The sequence below is a fragment of the Hyperolius riggenbachi genome, chromosome 12, assembly GCF_040937935.1.
Source record: "Hyperolius riggenbachi isolate aHypRig1 chromosome 12, aHypRig1.pri, whole genome shotgun sequence".
NCBI lineage: Eukaryota > Metazoa > Chordata > Amphibia > Anura > Hyperoliidae > Hyperolius > Hyperolius riggenbachi.
In genome coordinates this window covers 83,917,619-83,940,141 of record NC_090657.1, presented here as the reverse complement: position 1 = coordinate 83,940,141, position 22,523 = coordinate 83,917,619, and the positions used below count along the sequence as shown (strand labels likewise).

Here is a 22,523-nt window from a genome sequence, read left to right as displayed (position 1 = left end):
AGGCTCCCTGCACACTATTTCCATTTTTTAATCGGTTTTTACATCAGATTCCCATTTTAATCGTTACTGCTTGCTGCATTTATTTTCCTCCGTTTTTCTGTTGAATGGATTCAGGGAAAATCGGAATTGCAAATCGGAAACTGAATCGGAATCGTAAAACTAATTTGCAGTATGCAGGGAGCACTAGTCCTTTTCCAAACACCTCTTATGATTATCTACTGAATCTTCAACTTCCTGAGACACAGGACACCCTCCCACTTTTCCTCACTTCTGCCTGTTTCACCTTCTGATAGGACTAAAGAGAAAAAAACTGCTTTGGATTCTTTTCACCACTAGAGGTCATGCTTTATAGATGTGTAGACAGGCTCTGCTATTATGAAGAGCCCATGACCTCATCTAGGCCCTGGAAAAAGGCACAATTCCACTGCTTCACAAATCAAAGTATTGTAATTAATTATTACGTTATAGGCGTTCAGTAGAACTAGAATCAGATGCCTAGGCACACACGTCTTTTACATTTTGTTTGTTATAAAATGCAGACTTTTTCCCACAATGCCGTATAGAGAACATGCCCTTTAATTACAGAACCTATTAAATACCCAAGCAGCTTGGGGAGCTGCTTGGATATTCTGTTCTGATCCAAGCCCCTATCCCATAGAGCCATATCAATCCATGCCATGCAGTGAGGAGGACCAACAGTCCGAAACAGGCTGTCTGCATTTTAGGCTGATGTGGCTCTACAAATGTTATAAGCTAAGCTATAGGCTTGTTATACACCAGCAGTTCTGGATATAAGACTGGCTTCAGGGGCATAAAGAGATAATTTGCTTATTCAGTAGAGATGCATTGTGGGAGACCACAGTCACCCACTTGAAGTGAACCAATAAACTGATGAGATGAAAAAAAAATAATAGATATCCCCATGGGTTTAATCTTATATTTAAACATTTACGAAGTAGATTAAATGTTTTGTTGTCTCTGCTCAGTAGCAGCCTATTAAGGCCTCTTGCACACTGCAAGCGATTCCGATTCAGATTCCGCTTTTTAATCAGTTTTTACATCCAATTCAGATTCCCATTTGCAGTGTGCAAGGAGCAAACTGCGAATCAGATGTAAAAAACGATTAAAAAGCGGAATCTGAATCGTAATCGCTTGCAGTGTGCAAGAGGCCTTAGTGTTGCCTGAATGAAAATACATGAACTATTGACCTTTTATTACCTCCCTCTGCTCTCAGAAGTTGTATTCCGCCAGGAAAAGTTTTATGGCTGTAATTTGCTTATCAGTGATGGTTACTATATTCCCCACCATGTACCAACAAGACAGAAGCTGTCACTTCCATGGACTAGAAATGTACTCTTTCAGGCAGCAAAAACAAAACAAGTAAAACAGTCTGGTTATGAATACGTTTTGCACTGTACATATACATGGTTATCTCGCGTCACCTTGGTACACTTTAAAACGGAGTTATCGCAAATACCTTCTGTTTCAAAAAGGCAAACCACACCAAGCAGAACCTATTAAAAGATGTACTGGGACATAAATTAATTTATATTTAGAAAGTGCCAAGGAATGCACTTATTTGACTCTGAAATCCACTAAAGAAAACACATACTGCATCAGCATATCTTATCACATAGCCAAACATCTGTTGTTAGCATATGAGAACACGTGGCTCCTACATTTTACATTACTTATAAGTCGATGTTGCTTGAAGACAAAGAACCAGCTACTCGCAACTCAACCCACTAGCTAAGAAGTCTAAGCACATTATTAGAATGCATTAAAAAATTAACACGGTTTTAACATTTTCACTATAGAGTGGCTTCATAAGAGTGTATAAAACTATATCCTCAGTTTAGAATTCCTCCGACTCCTAATTTGCACATAATCTTGTTGATTTAAAAGTATCCCGATTCTTACATATTCATTCCCCTGTTCCTGCGTCCTCTGTCCCTGCGTCAAGTGCCTGGCAGGCATGCGTACGGGCTTCAGGCAGCAGTGTAGGGCGGGCACAGCCATCCGCTGGTTGTAGGCGGTAGGGGGCATGGCCACGCTTGAGGTCACAGGCACACGCACTGCACATGGCCAGTTGCCTAGCACCCATTATTAAACGGGCTGGCTTTTTTTTTTTTTTTTTTTTTTTTTTTAACTAGTGCAACATAAAAAGGCATTTCATCACTGCCAAAGCTTAGGAATCTAAGGGAAGGCTCTGGACCTCATAGAGCCTTTCCAGTCCATTCCCTGTCTTCTCATTCCCCCTCACCTCCCAAAATGCTCCAGAAGATGGCACATCCGTACTGCGCGCATATGAGACCACGCTCGTGTGCAATATGGATCTACTCATCTTCAGAAGTTCTCCAGGACACAAATATCTCCAAAGGCTGCCTGAAGAGTGGCAAAGGCTTAGACCTGCAGGTCGAATGCTTTCACTGGGGAGAAAGTGGGGGAATGCTCTATACCAGTGATGGCTAACCTTGGCACTCCAGCTGTGGGGGAACTATAAGTCCCATAAGGCGCTGCAATATTCTGCCAGCTCTAAGCATGACTCAGGGAGGCAGAGGCATGATGGGATTTGTAGTTTTGTCACAGCTGGAGTGCCAAGGTTAGCCATCACTGCTCTATGGCATCCATAGCCTACACTCTAAATAGGCATCTAACTTTTTTTACAGCTTGTTTCACAATAACACTCCATGAAACAGCTATTTAAAGTGGACCTGAACTCTTGCACAGGACAGAAGGAAAACAGGAATGCACCCTGTATGTATTTAGAGAGTTAAGGCACCTTTTACACTTATGGTGCCCATACATGGCACACTTTTTTCATTTGTCTCCGATTGATCTAATAATTAACCGAATGAAATTATCTAAAGATTTTTCTGATTGGATTTTTAGTGAAAAAAATGGGATAATCTTTCAGTTTTCTTCATTGGGGGAAAAAAAAAAAAAATTAATTTCGACTTTCATTCCATTCGATCTTTTGGTCGAACGGGAAAATCGATTTTTTTTGTACCGTGTATGGACACCATTAATCAGTTGCTCTAAGTTACAACTGAAAGACAACCGATTTTCAAAATAATGTCAATGTTTTCCTATGGTTCAGTCCCCACTACACACGTTTTAACTGAAAGCTTTTTAACAATGCACTGCTATGGAAAAAACGCGTACTAACGCACGCTAACGCATAGCAACACATTGCGTTAAAAAGGGCCCTTAGATAGTTCTCTCTTATCTGTGACTAAACACAACTGTAACTTGATCCCTCAGCTGTGTCAGCTGACTGACATGGCAGAGAGCTCATTTGAAAACACAGGATGCTAACAATAAGTCTTTATCAATGAAAGCAGGAAATAGACGCACTGCAGATTTATTGCAGGGTTTGTATCAAAAAATTTTTGCTTAAAGATTATGCTGTTGCTTATCTTTTAGAGCAAAGGGGAAGTTCTGAGTTCAGGTCCGCTTTAAAACGTGTGCATTCCCACCAATAGTATTACGAGTTTCCAAAGCAACAGCCCGTTTCGTTTCGTACACGAAATGAGCTTAATGAGCAAAGACAGTTATCCGGACGTGTATAAAACATTTGCATTGACAGGGGTTAAGTGCTCTCCTGTGCTGCAAATTAGTGCATGTGTACTTTCGCAAGCTAAGAGCTTCATTAGCGCCTGCAACTGGCTTAATAATCTTTTATATAAATAAACCTACGTTGTAGGTACAAAGGTACTAATACCGTTTAGCTGGAAGCCAGAACACACATAAAGCGATTATTATTTTCCGCTCACACGCAGCGCACCTGCCATGCTATGCAACTCCCAGACAGCCCGCTCACACGGCACAGAAACTCACCAGACGTGTCCCACATGTTGAGCTCAATCCTCTGCTTGTCAATCTCAAAGCTGGCCGTATAATTCTCAAACACCGTAGGGACATAGTTCTGAAAGAGAATGAAAAAGAGCACCTGTCAGCCACATCAGGTACGTTTGTTTTGTGTTTAAACACACCTGCAGCTCGTTTGCTGCACACTCTTATTACATAAATATAGCATCAAACATGGTTTTAAAATCTCAAATGAATGCTTTCTACATAATCACAGAGAAACCTTTTGTCAAAACTCCCAAATGCTTTTCAATTTTGTTTTTTTTTAATAATCGGTTCAGGACCACGGTAAGTAGAATCACAGATGCGGCGTAGATTCTACACTGCAGGTTACCGCGGTCCCAAGCCGATCGCTGTTCCTGGAGGAAGTAAACTCAGCTGTCATGTGACAGATGAGCTTTCTCCTATCGGTCGGGCACCGTTTTCATTGGCTCCTGACCTCCTGATCACTGTGAGCCAATCACAGTGACTGGGAAGGGAAAAAAACTAAAAAAAGCCACTGGCCCTTGAAGGGACAAGAGGAGTCCATCCTAAAAGAGTTAACAGATTACATAATAAATAAAAATATGAAATGTAATTAAAAAAAAATGGCCCTATCAATTTATTTATGATCATCTTGTGGATTGAACATTCGAGAGGGCATTTTTATCTACAGTATATCAAATGCTTCTCCAATAAAAATCACTATGTAAATACACATGCATGTGTTAAGGTGGCCATACATTTGCAGATTGCTACCCAGTGTCCCTAAAGATAGACCTTTATCTGATCAGAAACGGATCAGAGAGGGACCTATTCCTTCCACACACTGCAAATAGAGATTCATAGCTTTCACCATGAAATTGATTGAATATCTATAGAAACACAATGCTATAGGTCGTCAATCTATCGCCGCTACCACACCACCCCAATCCAATCAAAAGTTCTAGTCTGAACCAAATCGATAAGTTTGATAATTTACGATTGGGTAGATCTGCTAGCTCATCAGTTTCTAGCAGACTTGATCAGATCTCCCGGAAATTTTGATTGACCAGCTTGACCAGTCTCATGTAGTATGAGAGCTTATCTACACGATCTGTTCATAATATTCAAAATCTGTTGTTCCTCATACTACATTGATGTGGTAAAATTGTTCAGTCATTGGTCCAATCAACATTTTATGTGTACATACCCTAAAGACAGAGCATCAGCCAACAGATCCCTTTACAAATTATACAAGGGATAACGCAAGGAGATGAAAAATTGAGAGATTTTATGATCAACTTTGTAAAGGTATATCCTTAATGGTATTCCACCACATCTACAGTTACATGAATTGGAACACAAGGAAACATATGTAGAAAAGAGCTCAGAAAAAACAAATGTAAATGACAAAGGCATCAATTCACTAAGCTTTCTCAAACACTTTATCGAACGTTTGATAATTTACCTCAAGGGTAAAATCAAATTTTTAATTCACTAAGGTGCTATAGATTTATTGAACATTCTATCGATAAAACAGATGAATCTATAACATCTTAGTGAATTCAAAATTACATTTTAACCATGAGGTAAAATTATCAAACGTTTGATAAAGTGTTTGAATTGAGGCCAAAGTCTACTGTAATTTTTAATTTTCAGAATTTCAAAAGACACACAATAATCTTCAGGCTGCTTTCACAGTGGGACGTTACAGGCGCACGTCAGAGCAGCAGCATTGTAACACGGCACGTTTAAAGAAAGTGCTGCATGCTGTACGTTATACGCGGGTTTAGCCGCGTTAGACTGTTTGCACATGCTCAGTAATGTTTTTTTTTATATTATGGTACAGGAGAGGAGGCGGGGAGAGTCCGCTATTGTAGCCATCCACATGGCTACTTAATATTCACTGCACTGCAGTGTTTACTTCCTGGAGCGGCCGGTGATTGGCTGGCGGGACCACGTGATGCGGAGTGTTCCGATTACGTGGTCTCCGCAAAGCGTAGGACAAAAAAGGCGCTCCAAGAGCTGCATAACGCGGCTCTTGGTAGCATCCTCCAACACCACCAGGCGTTGCGTTAGGGGCACGTTATGCGACCTATAACGTCCCCTGAAACGCAATGTCCTGGGGAGAAAGAGGCCTCAGTGAAAATAAACATATCCATTCAATGTTGATAATAAGCAGATCGGCCAATTAACGGTTGAATTGTGAAAGACAGTATTTTTCTTTTAGGTGAAAACGCTGATTTGAGTCTATCGACTCTTCCTCAGGCCTTAGAAAAAAACAGTCAATTCACCTAGAAGGTGGCGCATGCACGAAAAATAAATGTAAAGACTTATGGGGTTATAGCCAGTAGCCAACACCAACATCACAATGGCCACAACACCACCACCATAAATGTTTATTGGTTTGTTGAGGAAAAAAAAAAAAAAAAGCCTTGAAATTGAAAGGAAATAGTGATTTTTAAATGAAACAGCACGGCAACAGGTTAAATTATATCACAATGCCATATCGATGTCGGCAAAAATATTGCTTCGTGAAAAGGTGTTATACTCGATTTGTAAACTGATTGCTCATAATAGATCAATAGCTTTACGAACATACAATTCGATTACAATATCAGATCGAAACAGGCTCATTTAAAATTGTCCTGTTAATAGGTTTCCAGTGTTCTTCCCTGAATTTTTTTCCAGCCGGGTGACTTGAAAAAGTAGCAGAGTGGGGCGCAATGGGGGAACGCAGGGTCAGCGCAGCTCTGCTTACCGCATAGGGGGAGAATGAGGAGAAGAGCCGATCACATCCGGGTACTCACCAAAATTATCTGGCTCAAAGAGCCCGGGGAGAAAACTTGGGTTCTTTATTCTACGGTTCCGTTTTGCAAAGATTAGGGTTTTTTAACGGAATCCATTGTTATGTTGTACAATAGCAATCTCGAAGTCTGTGACCAGCATTACTGCTGGATAGCTGCTGGTATACATCATATAAGCTGATGTCACTGAAGCACAAAGCAATTAATTCATTTTTATTTTTTCAAACTGCGATCAGCAGCTTGCAGAGGAGAGATTCCAGCACAACGTGGCCATCTGTGATCCAGTTTTACAGGTTGGTTTACACTCGCTGTGTTGACACAGGCTACATTTTCAGTTCATTTACTGATCTGCGGTACAGGAGACCTGCCTGTGTGCAACCAAATTACACTGTTGACATATTAAAGCCACGATGATGTGCAAAGCCAAGAATCAATAAGAAATGCCAAAGAGACCAATGTGTGCAGGCAATTGCTTCCAATTAAAGATTACACCAACTGACTAATGAGAGTCAATAGCTGGCTTGTTGCTATGGGGTACGAACAGGCAGTAGTTTCCTCACACACAGATGCGGTTTCATACCATTAGCACAACCTTTAAGTGGATCCGAGATGAACTTTTAAATCTCATTGCATAATTGTGTTTCTTTCCTATTGTTTATAGGGCATTCCTCAAGTCAAATAGTTTTTTGTTTTTGTTTTAATACTCTATTTCCCTATAAACTAAACAAGCCACACCCACAGGTTTTCAGAGAGCCTTGGCATTTTCAGACAGTAGCAAGGGCTCATGGGAGCTCAGTCTGGGCAGGAGGAGGGGGAGGTATTACTAGCCAGAGGCAGAGGGGAGGAGGGAGGAGGAGGAGGGGGATTCGTTTTTTTTTCACAGAGTGCTGAAGATAAGCTCAAGGGCGTAGGGCCCGTGGTCGCAGCGGTCGCCTTGGCGACCGGGCCCGGCTCCTGAGGAGGCGGGGGAGGGGCCCGGGGGGCCCATCTCCGTTTGCAGGGCCATGCGCCCGTTCGCGCTGGTAGGAGGGAGCCGCAGCCGCGGGGAGGGCAGCCCGACCTCTTCCTCCCTTCCTCTCCCCGGGCCCCCCCCTCAGATGCAGAGTAAGCGGCTAACGGAAGCGCTATAGGCAGAACTCACCTCCCTGCGCTCCACTCGCCGCTGATCTCCTCTCTGGCTGGCTCTGCATAGATGTTGTTACACACGCAGCTTCCGGCTAAACAGGAAGCTGCGTGTGTAAGCATCTATGCAGAGCCAGCCAGAGAGGAGATCAGCGGCGATTGGAACCAGGGACGGAGGTGAGTTCTGCCTATAGCGCTTCCGTTAGCCGCTTACTCTGCATCTGAGGGGGGGCCCCGGGGAGAGGAAGGGAGGGAGAGGTCGGGCTGCCCTCCCCGCGGCTGCGGCCCCCCCTCCATTATGGGGACAGGCAGCTACCTAATCTATCCTGGGGGGCAGCTACCTAATCTATCCTGGGGGGCAGCTACCTAATCTATCCTGGGGGGCACCTACCTAATCTAACCTAATCCTGGGGGGCAGCTACCTAATCTAACCTATACTGGGAGGCACCTACCTAATCTATCCTGGGGGCAGCTACCTAATCTATCCTGGGGGGCAGCTACCTAATCTAACCTAATCCTGGGGGGCAGCTACCTAATCTATCCTGGGGGGCACCTACCTATTCTAACCTAATCCTGGGGGGCAGCTATCTAATCTATCCTGGGGGGCAGCTACCCAATCTATCCTGGGGGGCAGCTACCTAATCTATCCTGGGGGGAAGCTACCTAATCTATCCTGGGGGGCAGCTACCTCATCTAACCTATACTGGGGGGCACCTACCTAATTATCCTGGGGGCAGCTACCTAATCTATCCTGGGGGGCAGCTACCTAATCTAACCTATACTGGGGGGCAGCTACCTAATCTAGCCTATACTAGGGGGCACCGACCTAATCTAATTTATACTGGGGGCACCTACCTATATAACCTATACTGGGGGCACTTACTTATCTAACCTGTATTGGGGGCACCTAGCTAGCCTATACAGGTGGCAACTAAACTGGCTACCTATATTGGAGGCACCTACCTAACTAACCTATACTGGGGGCACCTACCTATCTAACCTACGCTGGGGGCAACTATTCTGGCTACCTATATTAGAGGCACCCACCTAGCTAACCTGTACTGGGGGCACCTATCTATCTAACTTATACCGGCGGCGCCTGCCTATCTCACCTATACCGGGGGCAACTATACTGGCTTACCTATGCCTGACTACCTATACTGGGGGTACCTATAGCTGGCTATAGGGATTTTGATATGTGTGTGCATCCGTCGGGTGTTGTCGGGGGAGGGGGGGCTGTTGTTGCCGGGGGGGGGCCCACATCCAGATTCCGCATCGGGGCCCAGAGGTTTGTAGCTACGCCACTAGCTGTGTGTAATGTTTACAAACTACATGGCTGCTGTCATTGTATCACAGGAAGAAATAATGCTCTATTGAAGCTGTTTGCAGCTAGATTTGCTGTGTAAACTATCTACACTTTAGATAAGATATATAGACAAGTTACTTGTTATAGTTAGTTTTCCATCTCAGATCCGCTTTAAAGTGGATGTGAACTCTTTCATAGGACAAAAAGAAAATGAAGAAATGCACCCTGTATGTATTTAGAGAGTTTAGCCTGTCTGTTTCCCCTTATCCTTGACTAATCACAACTGTAATTTGATCTTTCAGGTGTGTCAGCTGGCTGACTCAGCAGAGCAGCTAATTTGTAAACACGGGATGTTAACCCTATGGGCTCGATTCACAAAGCGGTGATAACCCAGTTAAAGACTTTAGGCGTGATAACCATTTTATCATGCCTAAACTCAGTTTAGGCATGATAAGTTTAGATAAGTTTAGATCGCAAAGTCCCGCGCGCAAAGCAGCACCATTAAACTCTATGCGACGTTTCGCGCACCAGACTTTGCTAGCGCAAAAATTTTGATCAGCTGTGCACTGCGGTACTAACCCAGTTGGTGCTATTGTTTTCATGCCTAAACTTATCACGCCTAAACTGAGTTTAGGCGTGATAAGGGGCTTTTCACCAGCGTGCTAACAGTTTGCACCGCTTTGCGAAACAAGCCCTATGTCTGCTTCTATACAAGCAGGAAGTAGACACTGCAAATTTATTGCAAGCTTTGTATCAGCTGTAAAAAGAAAATGTTTTTAAAGATTATGCTGCAGCTTATCTTTTAGAGCAGAGAGGAAGTTCTGAGTTCAGGTCTGCTTTAAAGGAATATACCTTGTAAACGGACACATACAGGAACTGTATGCAGCAGCATACATAGGATTTAACTATAATCTTTCCTTACTGTTTCTCATCACCATCAGGGCTGTGGAGTCGGTCCAAAAATCCACCGACTCCGACTCCTCAGTTTAGGATTCCACCGACTCCGACTCCTCTAATTTGCATATTACAATTTTGTTGATTAAAAGTATGTAACATGAAATTCGTCTCTTAACTGCCAACGCTTAGGAATTTTACAAAACAACTGAAGTGAGAAGGATATGTAGACTACTATATTTATTCCCTTTAGACTAAAACTAGTCCTTGGTAAGAGTACTTGTAAAAGGTACAAACCGGAACAAAGAACATCTATCAGGCCCTAGGCAATGTAACTGTGGGTACATGTTATGGTGCCCATACACGATACAATAAAAACGTTCGATTTTCCCGTTTATTCGATCTAAATGATCGAATTGAATGAAAGTTGAAAATATTTTTTTTTTTCGATCAAGAAATTTGAACGATTATCCCGTTTTTTTCGTGAAAAATGATCGGACATGCTGGAAAAATCTTTATATTCGATCTAACAGAATAATCGAACTAAATTATCTGATTGAAAAATTGTACCATGTATGGCCACCTTAAGAATGATGTGCAGGTACTCTGCAGGGGAATGAGGAGATTGTAAACAGACAACACCTCTGTGTTCAATGTGCACAGCATTCTCAGTGGATTCCCTGCAGCTCTGTGGGGAGTGCATATGTAGAGTATAGTACTACTGTGTAACAAAGTAAACCTGAGACAGATGAAATTAAAGTTTTATACATACCTGGGGCTTCCTCCAGCCGCCTTCAGGATAATCAGTCCCTCGTTGTCCTCCTCCACCACCTGGATCTTCTGCTATGAGTCCAGGTACTTGAGCCAGTCAGGCGTAGTGCGCATGCACACACTCCGCCGCCAGGAGCATACTACACCTGTGCAGCACTATTGCGCAGGTGCAGAATGTTCCTGGCTGTGGGAGCGGCATGCAGCCGGACAGCGCTGACTGGCTGAATTACCAGGACTCATAGCAGAAGATCCGGGTGGTGGAGGACAGTAAGGTACTGATTAGCCTGAAGGGGGCTGGAGGAAGCCCCAGGTATGTATAAAACTTTACTTTTCATCCGTCTCAGTTACCCTTTAATTTGTAGTCACCAAACCAAATTATTTGATTTCATCAGCAAAGGGAGTGCGTACATTTGCATAAATCGGCATCAATGCAGAATTATTTCCATCTCATTGACCATCTCTATTAGTGACACAGCTACACATCAGGCTTTATTCTTACAGCATAGATGTTATTTAGTATATATAAGAGATTCCTGTGTACACATCATATATACAGTCACAATCAGATATGTATATCTGACCTTAAAAATACGGGGACTGCTTTATTGAAGCAGCACAAGTAACTAATTTTGATTGGTTTATTTCATTTTTGTGGACTAAGCACAGCTATTACTGTATATATACATTATTTTTAATGACTATTATCCGAGAAATAGACCATTTTATTATATTTTCTATTTTAATTACAGTTACAAATTCATTAGGAGTCGGTGCATTTTTCCCCGACTCCGACTCCAGGCACCCAAAATTGCCCGACTCCGACTCCACAGCCCTGGTCACCATAACATTTTTTCCTTTCTCTCCATACTCTGTCTGCTTTAAAGTACCCTGAATGGGGGAAATAGTTAAAACTGGCATTATGGCGAAAAACTGTAAAATGTAAAATGGGCAAACATGTACAAATAAGAAGTACATTTTTTCCAGCGTAAAATTAGCTATAAATTACTTTTCTCCTATGTTGCTGTCACTTACAGTACGTAGTAGAAATCTGACAGAAGCAACAGGTTTTGGACTAGTCCATCTCTTCATAGGGGATTCTCAGAGATGTATTTATTTTCAAAAGCACTTAGTGAATCAAGTCGCTCTGTCCAAGTGCCAAAAAACATCATGGTTTAAATCCTTTTTTTAGGGAATATCTTTATAAAGAATAAAAGCCTTGCTGAGAATCCCCTATGAAGAGATGGACTAGTCCAAAACCCGTCACTTCTGTCATACTTCTACTACCTACTGTAAGTGACAGCAACATAGGAGAAAAGTAATTTATGGCTCATTTTACTCTGGAAAAAACGTACTTATTTGTCTAGGTTTGCACATATTTTAAATGTTAAAATTTTTCGCCATAGTGCCCCTTTTATTTAGCTCATGGTGGGCTAGAATACCTAATACTCAAAGAAGGACGCAATGCATCCCTGCTGGACGGGACTGACAGGTGTAAGTACCATATGTGTTATCATACAACATTTTTGCCAGATGTATCCATTAAAAGATACCATAGTGTACATCTAAATTTAAGACCAGGGGGAGCAGGCATACGTAGTGGACTCTCCTCATCCCCCCCCCCCTCCCAGTTATCCTCCGTTACTGTATACCAGCCCCCCTGAACCGGGAAGCACCTGTGCAGTTCACACCGACCCTCCCAACCAGGGAGTAAGCTAAGGTATTTTTTTAACATCCAATGTCTCGGCTTCATGGGGCTGCCAACTTGTGCGACTGTAAATTACTTTGCTTGAAGAGTTGATATTTTTGAATGTTATCTGGCAGAAGGTACATAGGATTGCCATGGCGGTGCATCTCCCTGCATCACGAGAGGAGTACATAGCTTTATACGTATTTTCCTGGCAGTTTCCATATTACCTTACCACTGGAAACTGCACTGCAGTGAGGGCTGGTGCACACCGAGCAGCTTTTTCAGCGTTTCTGCAGCCGCTTGGTCAATGTATCTCAATGGGGTGGTGCACACCAGAGCGGGAGGCGTTTTGCAAAAACTAATCCTCCCGGGGTGAGGCACTTTTTGGATTACAGGAGCGTTTCTGCCTCAATGTTAAGTATAGGAAAAACGCAAACCGCTCTGAAAAACGCCTGTTCAGAGCGGTTTTGCCAACGTTTTTGTTACAGAAGCTGTTCAGTAACAATTTTACTGTAACAATATATGAAATCTACTACACCAAAACCGCTACACAAAACCGCAAAACGCTAGCTGAAACGCTACAGAAAAAGAAGAAAAAGCGTTTCAAAATCTGCTAGCATTTTGCGGATCTAGCGGGTTTTGGTGTGCACCAGGCCTTAGTGGTGGTTGAGAGGTCTCAGTGGGGAGGTCACTGAAAAAAAATGGGGCCTCTTAAAAAACAAAATTCAAGGAAAAGAAAAAAAAAATGAAAAAATGAAATAAAAACCTAGGACATTGATTTTCCAATCACCCCATCAACAACATTCCACCATTTTTTATCACTTTATGCATGTTGTAGTCAAGCTGAGTGATAAAAATCTGAGGCCACAGAATCAGAATGAATACATCACACAGTAAGTTAAGTAAATGGAGCATGGCTATTCCTCTGGGATGCAAATTAAGGCATTTTATCCTATTCTTTTGTAGCTATAATCATGTTTCCACCTGTAACTGTGAGAAGACTTCAAAACAGCACATTATGAAAATAGTGCTTTGCAGACATCCACTACTTACATTTCCCCAGAAATACCCTCCTGGCTGCTGGATAGAAGAGCAGCTGGAAAGCGTACTGGTAAGGCGGTTGCCTTTGATGTGGGTTTTGGTTTGAATCCCAGCTCAAGCCAGTATGTAAAACAATAAGGAGTATTTGGGCAAGGCTTCCTTCATGATCCTGGTTGCCCAAGTAGTGTACCCTAAGTGGCTGCAACTCTGAAGCACTTTAAGGGCTGGCTTCCATATACACGCTTTCAGCCGCGCTTATGGAAACTCGATCGCAGGGCCTGCACTCGCTGATGTTTCCATATATTCCCCACTGAATCGCAGTGCATGGTTGCCTGCATTTTGGGGCGATTGCGCCCGCAATCCCATTCATTATAATGAATGAAATGGCAAGCGCCACCCTCGGGGAGTCACGTGCAACGCAGAGCCGCACTGACGCCCGGCTCCTGCAGTAATGGAAACTAGCCCTAAAGCTGGCCACTAACGGTCCAATTTCTAGCGAAAAATCGTTCGAGCGATCAGAAATTCTGATCGGACGAAAAATCGTTCACTACACCATCAACTAACCAATCATTACTTCCTATCTATCACGACCACCAAGAAAATCCAAATTTTCGTTCAACGAAAATTCATTCGGGCGACATTTTTTTCACTCGTTCATAATCGATTGTGTCCACCAATGGAGATTATTTACAACCAATCCGATCAGAATTTCTGATCGCTCGAACAATTTTTCGCCGGAGTCACATCGGTAACCAGTGTTTTTACCACAAAAAACAAGCTTCATAGACACCTGTGTAAATTAGTGTTAATGTAATTCTTGGCGCCAAAACACATCATTAACAAGGCTCTCTACTGCTCACTTCATGTGGCGGAAATACGCAATGCAAGCAATACCAATGAACTCAAGGTCATGTAATTATGGTGATATACCCACATAAATCACGTGGTGAGTCGGTCCCTTTAAGAAACCATCAAATGCAAAATTAAAGAAAAAAAAGGGAACCTTGCTCAAGGTCACTTCACAAATGTCTAATTTTATTAATGTATTTATCAAAAACTGCACACGTAGTTAAAACCATCCCAACAAAAACACAATATGGGCTCAATTCTGGTAGCTTCATGAGGTAAATATTTTTTTGTAGGTAAAATACCTCATGAAGTATTTTCCTCTTCTTTTATCAATTCTGAAAGATTTTTCTCCATTTCCGAACATGAGGTAAAACATGTGGTAAAACATGAGGTAAATGCATAGGTATTTCAGTGGTAAGCCTGCAGCAAATAAGTAATAGTCTTTAATTGTCTTCCATAAGTTAGGATAGTCTTTAGAACATTTTTTTTTTTTGAGGAGGGAAGGTGTATTTGATTATGTAGCAACCTATCAAAAGTAAATTTATAGGCATCCATTATAAAAAAAAAAAACCAAAGCAAAACAAAAAAAACACAATCCAGCTCATTTACCTTTAGAGGCTGGGGGGGGGGGAAGCAGGTAGGAGCACTTTTAGAGGCTGAGGGGAGGGGGTAGGAGCACTTTTAGAGGCTGGGGGAGGGGTCAGCACTTTTAGAGACTGGGGGTGTGAGTACTTTTACTTTTAGAGGCTGGGGGTCTGGAGGGGGGTTACAGCACTTTTACTTTTAGAGGCTGCTGGGGGGGCCTTGGAGCACTTTTAACCAGAGGAGGAGGGGAGGGGAAAAAAAAAAAAAGCGGTGTTTGCTGCAGTTTTACTTAATGTTTTAAAAAATAGAGGCTGTGGGTTGGAGCATTTTTACTTTTCTTTCCAACCAGAGGTTGGGGAATGGCAATGTTGGGGGAGGGGGGGCAGCAGATAAGGGATCGTACAGGGATTGGAGCACTTTTTCTTTTTTTAAACAAAATTGAAGCTGGGGGGGGGGGGGGGGGGGGTATTCATTGGTCAGATCACGTTTACTTATTTCAGCAAAATATGGGGGCCCTGAACACAGAACAAGCTGAAAAGGCTCCATGTTATGTGACAGATATCCCAATTCTGTCACAGCACTGCATTTATTATGTGGTAGAGGTGGGTCTAATTATGTGAGGTAAAAGACATGCTAACACGCACCTTATTTCACTTCAGAATTCAAGTGTGAGGTATTTCACTACTAAATACCACACATTTTTAGTAGAAAATTACTACATGAATTACCTCATGAAATTACATGAGGTAAAACTTTAAACTACCAGAATTCAAAAGTTGATTTCCCTCATGAGGTAAACCCAATTCCATGAGGTAATTATTTACTAAACGCTACCAGAATTGAGCCCATTGGGCTCAATTCTGGTAGCTGTGCGAGGCGAAGTTATCAGCAGTCGGGAAAATACCTCACACTTATTTTTTTTTTGCTTTGCCTAATTCTGGTACATTTTCCCACCTGCTGCTTATGGTCGCTAAATTAGCGACATGCAGGGGGAAAACAGTGAGGTATTTTCCCGACTGCTGGAAGGATCCCAGAGCTGAGAAGGGGGGCACAGCGCAGGAAGGGGGGAAATTGTGCAGAGCAGCGGGGAGGGGGGGAACCCCCCCCCTCCCTCACCTTAGGGCCCCCCCCCCCCCTTCCGCACTCCCCCCTCCCTCCAAAAGTGCAGCCAGCCAGCGGCAGCAGCGAGAAATCACTTACCAGCATGATCATAGCAATAGCGCTGCGTGCCGCTGGGCTGGTCTCCGTCTCCTCCACTGACCTATCACGCTCTGGCAGTACTTCCTGCGAGAGCGTGATAGGTCAGTGGAGGAGACGGAGAGGGGGGGGGGAGCAGAGCCTGGAGAGGGGGAAGACCGGCGGCGGCAGCAGGAGGACACAGAGGCATGTAATTGTGCACAGATCATCATGCCTCTGTGTCATATTCAGATTTAAAATTCCGCCTCGGGTTCTGTTTAAAAAAACACTTATGGGATCCCCATTCATACAAAAAGATTCCCTTCAGATATACAGATGTTCGTGCAACAAAAAGTGTATGTCTTTGATCTCAATTGACACTTTGTTTCAATGCCTAGGAGCATTTCCCATGCCTGATGGTGCTCTTACTCCTGGTAGATAGTAAAGCATTATGCAGGGTTTGCTAAATCAGTAAAATATGCAGGAAGCACCATGTAAGTGATTATGTGGATGCAGTCGCATAGGTATAGCGGTTAGAGCGACTTCTTGTACACTTTTTTTCCAGGCTCTCACCCTCTCCTGGTACCCAGCAAAGGAAACAGTAAATTCGGGCACCTGAGGGAAGTAGACAAAAAGGGCGCCGCCATTCACTCCCATAATAAATATCGTTTAATGGGCGCCCAACAGGAAAAAAGGGCGCAGGAGAAAAATAACATTTTACAAGCGGCGCCCGGAGACTTTTAAGGTTTTATAACTGCTTCTCGTGATTACACATTATTTCATGATTTATAATTTTTTTTAAACATTTTTAAATGAAAAACAGTACAATTTTTTTTCAAACGTTATTAATGCTTATCACAGGAGGGTCTTAGGTTTAGGCACCACCGGGGGGGGGGGGGGGGGGTCTTAGAGTTAGGCACCACCAGGGGGGTCTAGGGGTTAGGGGTAGGTACAGGGAGGGTTCTGTATGAAAGTAGGGTTAGGTATAGCTTTAGTAAAATTCTTTTTAATCTTTTATAAAACATTATTATACATTTCACTTTTAAACAGGGAAGATTAACGTTTTTACAATTGCCAATTTATACACAGTCTTTAATGATTTATAACTTTATAAAACATTTTTAAACGAAATATAGCACAATTTTTTTAAACGTTATTCATGCTTATTTAAAACCCTGCACCCTTTTTTCCCCAACGCCCTTTAACGTACGCCCAACAGTGTTCTCCCCAGACTTTTTTTTACTGCCGGGTGGCATGAAAAAGTAGCCGGGTGGCATTGAAAAGTAGCCGGGCGGGGCGATATGAGGGAATACAGAGCAGGTGCTTCTCTGCACAACTCTGCTTACCGCAGAGGAGGTGGTGAAATGATGACAGCTGGGTGCTCACAAAAACTAGCCGGGTGGAGCACCCGGCTAAAAGAGCCTGGGGAGAACACTGGCCCAGCAAAGGTCTGCGTGATCTCCGCTCCTCTCCAGCTATAAATGCTGCCTATGCATGCTCCAACATGCACCCTCTCCAGCACTAGCCCACACTACAACAAAACTCGCCTTCAATTTCGCCGCTCGTACAGGTTGTGTCAGGACGGAGTGTGGCTGCCGGCGTTATGTGGCCATACTTCCCGACACATGTATCACCTGTCTTGCCCAAGACTTTATCAAGCGGTGGGGCTGGTCGGAAGAAGCCGAATACAGCGCAGTAGATTTGTGCGCAGCCGGCACCACCATAGACCGTAATAGGAACTACGGCTTTAGCGGCGTACAGTAAGTAAGTAACTTCAGCGCCGTCAGGAGACGGACCTGAGATTACATTTAAAACACTAATTCGGCCGAAAGCAATAGCTGGCGGACGAATTACATCATTCCCTACCATCCATGTTGCCCTGGAAGGGGAAGTCGTTCCTTGCCGACACAATTGGACCGGCAAGGGGGTTAAAGGACACCTGAAGGGAAAATTTAAGAGATAATAAATTGTATGTTTAGTACAGCTAAGAAAGAGAACAGTAGTAGTAAAGGAGAGGAGATATTCTATGTTTTCCAGTACAGGAAGAGTGAAAAAAAAAAAAAAAAAACCTTCAGTTGCCGGTAATCTATGCAAAAGAGCTTATCTGAGCTCTTCGACCCACTGGGTGGAATACAGTTCTGTTTCCTAAAGCACTTAAACAGCAAAGAAGCAGACAGCTTGATAAAAGATTTTACTGCAGGAAAGTTCAAAAGGTCATTATGTCTGCTTTGTTTTATACCTTAAGAGACAGTGTGTGGTTACTTTAACAGTATGATGCAAAGATGTGTTTTCCACAGAATTTTTTTCCAGCCGGGTGGCATGAAAAAGTAGCTGGATGGGGTGCGACAGGGGAATGTGGGGCCGGTGCAGATCTGCTTACAGCTTAGGAGGATGAGGCGGACAGCCAATGACAGCCGGGTGCTCACCAAAATTAGCCGGGTGGAGCACCCGGGTAAAAGAGCTTAGGGAGAACACTGCAATCTTATAATAAAAAATAAATAAAAGCTATATAACTGAAAAAGAGCCTTCCCTTTGCTACTACTGTTCTATTTCTTAGATGTACTACACAGAATTTATCTTATTAAGTTTTTTTTTTCTCTTCAGGTCTGCTTTAGGGATGACACTTTACTCCGCTTAATAAAAAAAAAAGTTAGCAGTGAATAAGACCTTTAAAAAAATGAAAACATATACCCTCCAAACGTAATGACCGTATAAATAATCAATGATGCACTTAATCTGATGCAGCCTGTTAATACTTAAAATTCTAATTATGCATAAATGCTGAATGCAAATCATATATGACCTGGGTCATTCAATATAAATAATGTAAATCTCCAGGGTGCTGACCGTAAATTGATGAAGCGGCAAAGTGCTGCGATACGCCTGAGGCATTTCCTCCTCCCATTATGGTGGTCTGACATTGGCGGACAGTTCACGGGCGATATTTTGTTTGTTAAGCTGTTCTTAGCGCTGTGCTTTAGCTAATACTTTGCAGTGCTTTTCTATTACTACTCTAAACGTACTGTTCAGAAACGACATCAAAACCACTAAAAAGGTTATGTCAATACAGAATATCTCATTACAATGGCAGCTTTCTGGTGGTAGAATGTTAAAGGGACTCTGAGATAAATAAAATAAAGCTGAGATAAATAAAAAAGATTTATACATACCTGGGGCTTCCTCCAGCCCCATCCGCTCGCTCCCATGCCGCCGTCCTCCACTGCGTACAGCTTCGGGAACCGGGTTCCGTCAGTTGAAGCCATTCTGACGTAAGTCAAGTGCGCTGTCTGCGTATCTCTCCAGCGGCTGCTGGAGAGATAAGTAGAGGGCACCCATCTCCTGCATAGACTGGCTCCCACTGACATAAGTGATGGGACTCTGTTCCTGAAGCTGCCGGCAGCGGAGGACGGCGGCGTGGGAGCGAGCGGATGGGGTTGGAGGAAGCTCTGGTACACTTTAAACAGGGATTGTCATCCACAAAATCAAATTCCATTTACCCACTGCTCCGTGTTTATTATGCATCCCGCAGCCTAGCCCTGCATTGCAAGTATCCCAATCCCAAAGGAAGCTTTGTCATCACCCCTCCCACATTCCTGCTCCTCAATGATTGGCCGAGGGCAGTTCAGTGTGAAGCTGCTGTAACCTGATCTCGTTTTGCTCACGCTTAAGGTGGCCACACACCATACAATTTTATCTGTTCAATTTAAGAATTGCAATAAATTTTTCTAACTGATTGTAACATTTCAAAAATATGACCAATGTACCACACACACACGTTCAGTTTTTCCTCAATTATGATAAAACTGATTGGAAACTGAGAAAATTTCTAGGGTGTGTATATTAATAAATTGTCAAACACACACCATACAATCTTTAAAAAAATTGGAGAAATATCTGGCATTCCGGATCAATAAAAATGGGAAATCGAATTTTTCAGTCGAATGAAAAAAAAGCTTTAGATTTTTTCGGGAGATCCGATCGGTTTTATCGAATTGCTGAAAAATCGGATAATTTTATTGTATAGTGTGTGGCCACCTTTACAAAGCAAGCCATCTATGACACAGCAGATTCTAGGAGTAAAAAAGTAAGAGAGGAAATTACATCAGTATTGGCTTCAGTCAGAGGGAATCCAAGATGTCAAAAGCCTGAAACAGAATTCTCTTTATTTACTATATAAAATTCACTGAAATCATAACGTGGACAGTACAATACAACTGTTATATAAATAGAATAAATAATAATAATAATAATAATAATAATAATAATAATAATAATAATAATAATAATAATAATAATAAATAGAGCAAGTAGTGGCTGACCCTGGCTGAGACTGGCATAGTGTGGCTGACTGACAAACTGTAAGGGTTTGTTTCCACTAAGGGTGATTCTTAAATAGTCAGTCACTTACCTGGGGCTTCTACCAGCCCAATGCAGCCATCCTGAGCCCTCGTAGTCACTCACTGCTGCTCCAGTCTCCCATGCCAGCTATTTTTGCTTTTGCTGACCTCGGGGTCAGAGGGACGCATTGAGTACATTTTTACGCATTCCCGCTGGTGCAGGTACAATAACGCATACATTTTTACGCGTTAGTGGTTCAACGCGTAAAAATGTATGCGGTCTTGTACCTGCACCAGGTACAATAACCAAAAAGTTATTGTTCCTGCACCAGCGGGAATGCATAAAAATGTACGCAATGCGGCCCGCCGACCCTGTGGTCGGCAAAAATGAAACTAACTGGCGGCAGGGGACTGGAGCAGCAATGAGTGACTACGAGGGCTCAGGATGGTTGCATGGGGCTGGTAGAGGTCCCAGGTAAGTGAAACACTTTTTTTTTTGCCTGATTATTCCTTTAAGCAAATTCAGGTGGGGAATCACAGCCTATTGGAATCAACAGGCTGCTTCCAAATTCAATGTACTTCAAAAAAGAAAAAAAAAATTATAAGATTGCCAGGGGTTTAAATGTGAAACCAGCTCAGTCTGCCGTGCCTCGTAGACAAGTACCGCTTTCCCACAGTACTCTATAAGAATAAATACTGCATGACTGGAGTTTACAGTCTTTTGGAATCTTGACACAATACTGTATACATATCCCTGTAGCTATGCTTTTGAAAGTTTCAGAGAAGTAGAAGGGGAATTTCTTTGGCACAAGAACACAAAAGACAGTTTTTGGCAGAGCAGAATTTCAGGAGAGCTGGAGATAAATATGAAAATGGCTCCTGCCCAATCTTCTGACGACTTTCTCAAATATGATAATACAGGGTGTTGCATTACGTGCGCCATGACGTGCACATAATCTAGCCAAGACAATATTTGCAGTGGCATGCCATGTAACGCAGGGAGAGAAGCAACTGACCAGTAAGCAACTACACTGTGTTTCAACGTGTGCACTGAGTTCTGCATTGTAACAACGGAGTCAAGGGACAACTTTAGTGAGAAGTATATGGAGGTTGCCATACTTCCTGTTAAACAATACCAGTTGCCGGGCAGCCCTGCTGATCTATTTGGCTGCAGTAGTGTCTGAATCATACCAGAAACATGCATGCAGCTAATCTTGTCAGATCTGACAATGTCAGGAACACCTAATATGCTGCATGCTTGTTCAGGATCTATGCCTAAAAGGTCAGTTTAGACTTACCTGGTAAAGATGTTTCTAAACATCTCAGTGTACGGCAGGAAAAGGAGAGAGACTCCAGGCTCCTCCTCCAAGGGAAACACAATTGACAAGAAGTTTAAAAGGCCCCCACCCCCTGCTACCCTCAGTATATAGACAAGAAATCCGGCCAATGAGACACCCAAACGTGACCCAGACTCCTGTCTACTGCTCAATCCACACCAAAACAGTGCAAAAAAAGTCAGGAAGAAAGGATAGAAGGCAGCATAGAGGGAGGGATGTAGTATGCCGTACACTGAGATGTTTAGAAACATCTTTACCAGGTAAGTCTAAACTGACCTTTCTCTAACCATCTCAGTGTACGGCAGGAAAAGGAGAGATAGGCAAGTAACCCCCTACTCATATGAGGGAGGGACTGCTGCCTGAAGCACCTTTCGACCAAAATGTTGGCCCTGACTGAAGAAGAGTCCCATCTAAAATGCATATCTGGACCAATCAGTCTTTGGTTCTCCCAAAAAGCTTATCGCTTCAATTCTCTGTAGATTGAAGATTGAAAATAATACAAGGCTAACGAGCCTATGCGAATGAGCGCAAGGCCAACGAGCCTATGCGAATGAGCGCAAGGCTAACGAGCCTATGCGAATGAGCGCAAGGCTAACGAGCCTATGCGAATGAGCGCAAGGCTAACGAGCCTATGCGAATGAGCGCAAGGCTAACGAGCCTATGCGAATGAACGCCAGGCTAACAGGCCTATGCGAATGAACGCCAGGCTAACAGGCCTATGCGAATGAACGCCAGGCTAACAGGCCTATGCGAATGAACGCCAGGCTAACAGGCCTATGC

The 22,523-nt window shown here is 43.1% G+C and overlaps 1 protein-coding gene across 1 annotated transcript in view; it reads right to left on the bottom strand.

Moving 5' to 3' along the window:
* The window catches only part of RND2 (Rho family GTPase 2), a 215,223-nt gene that overhangs the window by 157,273 nt on the left and 35,427 nt on the right, over positions 1–22,523 (bottom strand). Inside the window, exon 2 of the mRNA XM_068264150.1 lies at positions 3,841–3,928. Coding sequence (XP_068120251.1) covers positions 3,841–3,928 — 88 coding nt within the window. The remainder of the gene's footprint in view (positions 1–3,840; positions 3,929–22,523) is intronic.